Source organism: Accipiter gentilis, chromosome 31 (assembly GCF_929443795.1).
Source record: "Accipiter gentilis chromosome 31, bAccGen1.1, whole genome shotgun sequence".
Lineage (NCBI taxonomy): Eukaryota > Metazoa > Chordata > Aves > Accipitriformes > Accipitridae > Astur > Astur gentilis.
The window spans coordinates 10,860,305-10,870,323 of record NC_064910.1 but is presented as its reverse complement, the minus strand read 5'-3'; the positions used below and the strand labels follow the sequence as shown (position 1 = coordinate 10,870,323).

The 10,019-nt window shown below is 52.6% G+C and overlaps 1 protein-coding gene across 1 annotated transcript; it reads right to left on the bottom strand.

The window, feature by feature from the left end:
* Nucleotides 1–7,997: 7,997 nt before the first annotated feature.
* CHST7 (carbohydrate sulfotransferase 7) lies at nucleotides 7,998–9,575 on the bottom strand. The gene has a single exon (XM_049834261.1). It carries the CDS (start codon nucleotides 9,486–9,488, stop codon nucleotides 8,046–8,048), a length of 1,443 nt encoding a protein of 480 aa, XP_049690218.1. The 5' UTR covers nucleotides 9,489–9,575; the 3' UTR covers nucleotides 7,998–8,045.
* Nucleotides 9,576–10,019: the final 444 nt, after the last annotated feature.

Sequence of the window (10,019 nt, the reverse complement as noted above, 5' to 3'; positions counted from 1 at the left end):
TGAGCTCCTGCAGCCCTTTCCCATTATTTTAACAAATGCACTTACATCTTTGCTGCACTTTAAATGCTATCCAAAGCATACCTGAAACTCATACTGTTTCATGCGTGTGCATAATCACTTCACAGATCTATGGCAAAACGTTAAAAACAGCTCATCCACAGGCAGGGTAGTGCTAGGGCTGTATGACCCCAGTCCCTACACTTGCCTACACAGCTGGGATTTCTACCCATTGCAAGCAAACAACCACACAGCTTTTGCTTATACAAACACATGCTGCCTTTCCTTTTTCCTCAGCTCCTGCCTTCTCAAAAAAACAGGGCAAAAATTACTGAGTTAATGGTGTGGCGTTTGTTGTCCTCTTGATTTATTGTACAGCTCTAATATATTTTATTCAAATACTGGCAAAGCCAAAATTACCAGATTTCCTCCTAGGAAATGTTATGAGACATTAACCATTGCAGAGTACTCCAGAACAAACTATTTTACAACATTTCTGTGAAGGTCACCGTTGCTTCCTTTTCACAGAGCACAAACAAAATGTACAAAGCATCTCTAAACTAGGGCTCAGGTCTTTTTGTACATTAAAGCTCATTATTCAGGAGACTTCAGCACTCTGTACAGAACTTTCCAGGGATCACAGGGCTCCTGGACCACACAGCTTCCTATCTTGCCGTAACATGGTTCTCTGCCACATCAGTTCCTTTCTATTTCTAAATTAATGGAGTTGTCTTTTAAAATTGGTTGTCTTTTTTCTCTCCCGTCCTGCCACACTGTTCTCGTGGTTTAAAAAAACCCTTCTTCCAACTTCCAGGCTGAAGTGATTCATTGCTCATGTACAAAAATCTGTTCTTATGCCAGTATTGTCCATAGCTTGATTACCTCTCTCCCACACTGCTGCTCACGCTGCTATGCACCACTGTCCTCTTTCAACCTTGACTTTGAGGCTAAATAAACCACACAGCTTAGTCTTCTCCAAGACAGAAGACAGAGGGCTGTTATTTCACTTAACATTTCTCTGTATCTACTAAAATGCTGAATTCATCCCCTTGGCACTTGGGTGGCTAGGACAGAGAACATGTTAGTGCCACTGCACATTTGCCCTCCTCACAACCAGCTCGCTGAGGGGTTCAGAGTCACCCCGTCAGCCACCGGTGCTCCCCGACCAAGCACACCCGCACGCTGACTGCTGAACTACAGCAGTTCTGCAAAGCCAACTCCAGCATACCAAATGCGTCACTCAGCTTCTGGCAGCCTGATACGGACTTGGCCTGTTCAGAAAAACTAACTTATTTGTCTAACATCTCACAGATAGTCTGGCGCCAGGGACCGAGTCCAGTTCCTCTGAGAGCTCTTGAATATCTCAACCATAAGACACTGCCCCCATCCTTTCTCCTCCTTCAGTCTCCTACCGGATTCCTGCGCACTTTCTAACTTCTGCCACAGACCAGGCAATGCTCACAGTGCCAGCCACGTTGCACGACCCGTTCCTGCCCCAGATGGGTCTAATCTTGTGTGTTGACCAAGAGCTGTAGAGAAGAAAAAAACGCAACCCCCTGTGACATATGACTGTCAAGGAGCATGAAAGGGGAGGCAGCAGATTTCCTTCAGTGCTTGACTTCGCAGCACAGACAGTGGACGTCCCTGTAACAGTGTGCACACACAAGAGGTTTCCTGGCATTTTTTAAAAAGCTCATACTGAAAACAATAGATGTCAGTGATATACCATGAGTCACTGCCAGAGTGGGACTTCTAAAACCAGTGTGCAAACATCTGTCACTTGAACCAAGGACATGGCCAAGGACGTCCTCCAGACCCCTGTGTTCTGGCGGCGGGTGGTAATGCCCACTGCAGAGGGGACCACGAAGGCACTCCCAAATGCACCTCCGGCAAAGGCAGCTGGCTGAGACAGCTCTCACATCATCCCTGGTACTCACAAGCTGAGCCTGACAGTATCAGGAGGCGGGGGAAGACTCTATTTTTACATGTTTAAGCTTTACAACTTCAGTTTTGCAGGAGAGCACTAATTCCCATGCCTCCCACCCTGATGCTGCTAGGAGAGCTGTGGGGCAGTCAATAAATTCCTTATGCAGAGGGGAAGAGAGGAGTCTGGTTTGCAGGAGAAATGCATTTGTATGGCTGAGAAAGGGATCGTGGAAGGCAAGTCACCATTGCCCTATGGACCAGCACTCCACCGGAGGGGCTGGTCCACCGCCAGTTGTCTGCACAGCCATTTGAAGAGAGAAGCGGGAAGACCCGACTTGGAAGAGCTACCAGTTTTCCTCTACAATTTGGATTCGGCCTCACCCTGCTCTCCAGCCCCCTGAGCTCTCCCCCTCCATCTCCTCCAAACAATGCTCTCAGGGCAATACCCAGCACCTCACTGCAGCCCAGCTCTTGGTCCCTACTTCTGCCAGCTTGCTCTCTCCATGTCCCTTCCTTCAATCCCACATGCTGCCTTTTCCAATTAAATGGGTCCCCGCTTCCAGCTGCCGCTCCTCATCAAATCCCAGTCCTTCATCCCTCTCACACCCAAGCCCTCTGCCCAACAAATCCCACCCTCTACAACTCAAAGGCAATGCTTTTCTCCTGCTCCCTCATGTTTACCCCATCCGTCATCAATGTCTTCTCCCTCTCACCTATAGTCCCTTCCATTATTAAGCACTGGAAAGCTGAATGCTGGATTTGGGAGTCTTCCTCAGGACTACCAGCAACAGGGAAAGAGGGGCTAGAGAAGGCATCAGCAGGATGGCAGACTCCTCCCTGCTCAGCCCCAGCGCTGCAGCCCCAGCCGTAGTTACGTGGCTTTGATTCCCACTGCCATATGTCTGGTACCACGCTGAGCTCTTCTGTGGGAAAGAAAGAGGTTTGAGCATGCTCACTGAAGATAAAACCAATGCAGATTTTATTTGGTATAAAGTAAAGATACATACACATACCAAAATCACTTTTACTGAGCACATGCTATCTGTTTTTTACAAACATTAACATATTTGGCCAAATCAGAATAGAAGGCAGAGGCAAAAACAAAACACGGGGGGCATCCTCTACACAGAGGTCATTTCCCCTACCCGAACTGGAGTTCCTGTCCCAGAACTGACAAGTGATTCAAAGAAACATCTTTGAGAGTATTTGAACACAGGCAAAAGACCACCACATCCTAACCCTGGGTTCAAAAGAACATGCAGTTTTGACTGAAGTTCCCCAAGGAGATTTAAACTTTAAGCCCAAGATGAAAACTTTCAGCTGACATACAGCTGAAGTCTGGCAATTAAAAACAGGACAACAAATTTAGAAGCACCAGGGAAAGAGCCGATTCCCATTTATCAACACCTAAAAATGGCGCTGCAGGTGCCGTAGGTCAGCAGCATTGCTCAACACCTCAGTGCTGGAAGCACAAACTCCCTGGTACTCAATACCCAGACAGACTGTAAGTACTGAAATGTTAATCAGCTTCCAGCCTCTTGTCCGGAGCCAAGAGTGCCAGAGATATGCCTCAGCAACAAGAAACAGGTCCCTCAGTCATTGAAACCCACCACCTTAACGAGCTTGGACTTAACATTCATCTCTTTAAACCACAGTCAAGAGAAGGACAATCTGGACCCCGGCCCCACCCCCCACACCCACATAGCCAGTGAGGTGTTGAAAACTTCTGCTAGTGCAAGATTTGCTTTGACAATTGTATTTTTCCCATATCCTTCTCCATGGTGGTAGGTGTCATGTCAAGTTAAATAGGAATGGCAAAATAATATCTAAGGTAGTCCTAGTGCTGCATGGATCACGGGGTGATTCTGAGAAATGACTTGCACCATTCTCACTGTCCTTGTACTCCAGATACCATCAGAGACTCTTAGCAGCCACTCTTCTGTGTTCAAGAAAGGAACAGAACATGCCATCAGGCTCGTTGGCTTAGTGTTTCAGGAGCTCAGTTCTTCACTGAAATGTTGTTTAATTGCATTACGGTAATAAACCCAGAAATTCTGCACTGTTTTGTCATCGGGCTTACTGAAAGTGGTGATATTGAGAACTTAATGTTGAAACTCAGAACTTTTTCTTCATGCACAAACCAATTGGGGGGGGGGGGGCTAAAATAACCCATGCAATACTGAAATTGTTAAATAAATAAATCCATGACCGTTCTAACACTTCTGTTAGATATTGCAACTGAGGGAGCTAGTAAACTATTTCTGTTGTATCTGAAGTATGCAAGTACATACCACGGATATCTACAAGGACTCCGTCAGTAATGTTCTAAGGAGTAAAAGTAAGGCAGGGGCAAAGTATTTCTTGTTCCTGGACTTGCAGCGTTTCTCACAAGTATGTCACTACAGTTGTCTCCCCAAAAGCAACAATTTAAATACAGATATAATGTTGTAAGAGAGCAATTAACAATTCCAGTGTGGAAATATCACAGCCTTTTACGTACAATTACAGTACTCAAGTTTCTACCTCCCTTAAGGCAGACACATGATGACCAGAAGTTAAGTAAAAACAGATGATAGAAATAAGTCTTATGAGCATTTCTCAGTTTTGTTCCCACTTCGCACTATGACTTTTTAATATATTACAGTTGTTAATTCATTATATGTAATGTAGCACAAAGTAGGTAGTTTTCCCAAATCTCCGTCTGAACTAGTACAACTCTGTAGCTCAGTCCTGCTCTCCGATTCTGAGCCTGCCAAGTTCAGCCTGACTTTAAAATGTGTTTATTGTTCCCTTGCTTATCGTGCCACCCTCTGCTCTGAAAGATGCAGTTATAGTTTGGTTTTCTACCTCATTTAGTAGAACTGGGACTTTACTTCAATGTCTCAATTGAGCCCAGTAACAGTAAAAAAAGCTGGTGACCAAGCCATAAATGTCCAGCTGCTCTCAAAATGCAGTTTAACCATGGGTGTCCTGCTTTCAGCAAGTTCTGCTTACTTCCAAAGACAACTGCCAGTGAAATTCCACACTGGTCGTCCTAATCAGACCTGTTTCTGTCTGTTCAGGTAAGTACCAACACTGAGATTTGACAGTACTTTTTTTTTTTTCTTCTTCAAGGTACAAGTTTCAAGGCCAACACATACATGCTGTAAGCATCCTCAACGATGCTTTCCAACACCATCAAAACACCTTGAAGAGAAAAATGAGATGCATTTGTCGGTGAGCCTTAGTTGTCCTCCTTAGGCAGGGGAATTTAGAAAGCCTTCTAGGGACTGAAGCACACATGTCGCAACATCAGTCATTAAGCAACCAACATCCAGCCTTAGATGCCCTTGCACATCCTGCTCTAAGATCCCACTCTGGGTTTCTTACTCCTTTTTCAGCTTTGGATATTCCCTGTGGATTGTTTTGAAGAGTCTTCTAATGAACTCAGGCATCCTGAATGCAAACCACAAATCGCACTTGCTGTATTTTGTACACTTTGCCCAACAGACCCCTTTTCACAGTACACAAAAAAACTTACAAGGACAGCTTGGTATGAGAAAAAACCTGAATTAATCACTAATAAAGAGCAACTGTGTTTGTTAGTGAACAACTTCTGCTGAGAAAAGTAAGTCTTGATACAGAAAATGCATCTTATGATGTCAAACACAGAAACTGCTTCAGAAAATACTAAATAATTTGAAATTAGTGTATTTCTTCCCAGCTACAGGCATCAAGTTAAGCTAGATGGCAACACTTCTTTCTTCATCATGATGAACCAGTGCAAGTGAAACTAAGCGTGGATTTCTAAAAACTTCTTATGAAAGACATTTACCACCTGAAACAGCAAGATGAGATTCCCCGTCAAGGTGAAGTGAATGCTTAACAGTTGCACCGTATAAATCTGTGACTGCAACTTGCTAAAACCAAATCAGCAAGATACATGGGATTTTAATCTCCCATCTGACATAAGAAAATAAGTACCGTATCAACTTTTGGCATGCAAGAAAATCTTATCTTCTTCCCAAACCTGTCAGTACAAGCCAGGCTGGGTGTACTCCCAGAGAAGCTTTCCAAAATAGGTTACCCGACAAAGGTTATCAAGGCATTGATACAGGTATTGTTCACCTATATAAATACCATTATTAAATACTGGTAGAACACCTGGGAACAAATTTTGCTGTCACAGTGCCCGTGAGAGAATATAGAAACATCCCTTACATAATATGAAAGGTTGTTCCAGCACAAAACGAGGCCCTGTAATTTCTGCTTCAAGCAGAAGCCAAAGGATGCGGAATTGTTTGAAGCATGCTACTGTGAAATGGATAGATCTACTCAAAAATGTTTTTATGACTACAATTTTCTGCCAGATAATGAAAGAAACCTGCTTCTTGTGCCAATGCACTCTCAGGTGGCAGGGTGAAGGAAGAAAAAGAGCTAAAATAAACGAAGGTTCATCCTAACTCACTGACATGTTTTACAGCACAATATTCAGAGCATGAAAACCTACAATGCAATTCAAACATTTCCTCCAAAAGAACATAACATTTTTGAGCTGCCTTTATTTCCAGCACTTTATATAAATATTGCTTTCTTCCTGATCCTGGATTATCCTCCATTTGAAGTTCATGTTCTCAGTTTGTAGTTGAGGACAGCACGTAAACATCCCTATAACCCTGTATACTCTTGTGGGGCTGTTTAAACGCTGCCAGGCTGTAATGGACTCAGAAGCAGTCTCTAGGAAGTTACAATACCGCATCCCTAAATTACAACTGAACCCTCTATCCCCAAAGAAAAGAAATAAGGAAAAAAAAGTACTCGCAGATACACACACACATGCACACCCTTCTCGTACAAGTTGCAGGACAACTACAGGAAAATGTCATTTTAAAACCCCCAATGAAACTTAAGCTTTTCTTTTTTTATTTTAAATCCAAGCTTTTATTTGGGAACTTTTGATTAATTTCTCTTAGCCTCTTAGGAAACATTTGCTTTTGTCCAGGAGTTGCCAGCTGAGAGGATGTTATTGTTCAGAAGGGATGTGACCAGGAGGACCCTGTGCACGGCACAATGTGTCAGCCCGGAAGCCAGGGAAGAAAAGTGATTCTCTCATCTGGCTGAGAAAACAAAATGGAAATACCGAGTGTTCGTTCGCCTTCCAGTTACAGTCACCCCGACGCGTGTCCCCAAGAAACATGTTAGTCACCTGTATCTCACATGAGTATCACCACCTAAATATATCAATATATTAAAAAAACCATAATCCTACTTTAAAAAGAATTACAGATTTCTTTAGAAAAGCAAAGATTTCTGCCACAAACATCTTTGAAACACGGAAGCAGGCGAATGCTTACCCCCTCCACTCGCCCACCGCTCCGAACGATGGACGGAGTCAGACACGGTTCCCCTTCCCTCGGCCGCTAACCCCTACCCAGAGCATCAGCGACCCGTACGGGCAGAGCCCAGCCCCGCAGAGAGCCCGGCGGCCGGCCGGGAGCAGGCGAGCCGAGTCCTCCCCTGCGGCCGGCACCCTCCTGCCCGTCCAGGCCTGCACTGACCTCGGCAACAGCGAACTTCACAGAAGCCCCTCGCGCGCGTCTCGGTAGCGGCAGGAGCGAGCCGAGCGTGCTTCGGCGCTCGGGAAAGGCGACGCTCTCGCAGCCACACCGTTCCAGCCCTCCAGTTCCTTGCCGAGCGCCTTCGTTCGGGGGACGTTCTGAGCTTCGAGGCAGTTTTTCTGGAGAGCGCCCGTGCTTTGCACGTGGTCGCGGTTCCACCTCGAAAGGGCTCTGAGATCGACGCCTCTCGCCACACCTTCCTCTTCAACCCAACCTCCGCCGTGCCCTCTCCACGCGCCCCGGCCCCCGGAGCAAACACAGCCCCGCTGAAGCCAACGGCGGGGAAGTCCTCGGGGCCGGGGCCGGGCCCCGCAGCGCTGCCGGCGCCTGAGGCGAGGCGCCTTTGCCAACGCCCGGCCCGTGAGGCGAGCGGCGGGCGGCCGCCACGCCAGCCGCGAAGCCTCCGCGCTCGGCTCTCCCGCCAGCGGCGGGCCGCCGTGGCGGAGCCGGGCCCCCGTCGCCCTCGGGCCGCCCCCCCCCCGGCGCCGCCTCCGCCGGTCCGGCCCTCGCCCGGCGGCGGGCTCGCTACCGGGCGTCGCCGCCGCCGCCGCTGAGGGGGTAGGCGAGGAGGCTCATGGCCTCGCCGCAGGCGGCCTCCACCTGCCGCACCTGCTGTCGGCTGAGGCGCTCCCGCCAGGCGTGGATGGCCTCCCGCGCGTCGCGGGCCGAGATGAGGAAGGGCCGGTCGGAGGAGTAGGCGGCGCCGCGGGTCATGTTGAGCACGAAGGCCTCCAGCGCGGGCGGCACGGGCAGCCCGGCGAAGCGCAGCAGGCGGCGCAGCTGGGCGCGGGGCTCCCGCACCAGGTCCTCGTAGCGCAGCTGCGTGTAGCGGCGGCGGAGCCAGGCCGGGGCGCGGCGGGCCAGGAGGAGGTCGCGGAGCCAGGCCTGGCAGATGACCTCCAGGGCGCCGCCGAGGAAGAACTCGGCGCGGTGCTGCGGCTGCGGCGCCCGCCCGCCGCCCAGCAGGCCGGGCGGCAGCAGGAGCTGCTGCGGCGGCGGCTGCTGGTGGCGGCGGGGCGACCCCCGCGGCTCGGCGCGGTGGCGGCTGCGCAGCACCTGGATGCTCTCCCGCAGCAGCGCCTGCCTGGCCTTCAGGCGGGAGTTGTGGACGGCGCGGGGGTCGCGGAAGAGCTGCACCACCCGCAGGTTGAGGCCGGGCTCCCGCAGCAGCGGCAGCAGGGCGCCCAGCTCCAGCAGGCGCACGTCCTTGATGACCACCACCGGGTACTTGCGGCACTCGGCCTCCAGCTCCCGCAGCGCCCGCGGCGGGCACGTCTCCTCGCAGGCGGCGCCGTCGACGAGGCCGATCTCCCGGCGGGGCCGCGGGGCGGCGGGGCAGAGCGGGGGCGAGCAGATCACCTTGTTGGTCCGCCAGCCGAAGATGCCGGCCGTGGTGAGGTTGGCGGCGGCGGGCGGGGCGGGGGCCAGCGGGTCGCGGGGCCCGGGCGGGGCGGCGTAGAGGCGCAGGACCGAGAAGTCGCATCGGAAGAGGGCGCGCAGCATGTCGCGGAGGGCGCCCTGCAGGCTCAGCGCGTCCCCCGGGTAGAGGGCCTGCCACAGGTGCCACATGGGCTCGTAGAGGTAGAAGACGTCGGGGTGCTGGTTGAAGAGCTCCCCCAGGAAGGAGGAGCCCGTGCGCCAGGTGGCGTGCAGGTAGATGTGCCGCTTCCCCGCCGCCGCCGCGCTGCCGTTCCCCGCCGCCCCGGCCGTGCCGCCGCCGCCGCCCTCCTCCTCCTCCTCCTCCTCCTCGTCCAGCGGCGGCTGCCGCTGCTCCCAGCCCCACTCGCTCAGCGCCTCCTCCAGGCTGGGGCAGCGCCGCAGCAGCGGCTCCTCGTCCGCCCGCCCCCGCCTGGCCCCGTAGTCCAGCGCGTAGGGCACCAGCAGCAGCAGCAGCAGCGTGTACAGCACCAGCACCGCGGCGAAGCGGCGGTGCTCCCCCCGCCACCGCCACCGCCGGCGGCCCTTCATCGCGGGGGAGAGGCTTGCTCCGGACCGCCGGGGCTCCGCCGACCCTCTGGCTGTCGGCGGGAGGCTCTTCGCGAAGAGGCAAAGTTAGCGGCGGCGGGGGGTGTGGGCTGCGGGCGGCCCTCCCCGCCGGGGAGCACGCCCACGGGCACGCCGGCCAGGCTCGGGCCGCCGGCCCGCCCTCGGGCCGCCTCCTCCTCCTCTTCCTCCTCCTCCTCCTCCTCCTCCTCCTCCTCCTCCTCCGCCTCCTCCTCGCAGCGCGACGCGGAAGCGCCCGCACCTGCCCCCGCCGCCGCCGGCGGGGCGCGGGCTGCCGCTGCTGCTGCTGCCGCGGCTGCCGCTGCCGAGGCTTCGGACCACCCGTCGCCCGGCCCCTTCCCTCCCCTCGGGGAGGGCCGGAGGGGCGGGCTCGGCACCTCGGGAGTCACCCCCGCCCGGGGAAGGGCGAAAAGGCCAGGTATGTTAGGGACCCAGCAGCTGAGGCCGTCCTGAGGGGGAGCGTTTGGTCCTCTCAGCCACCAGGTCTCCGGAGAA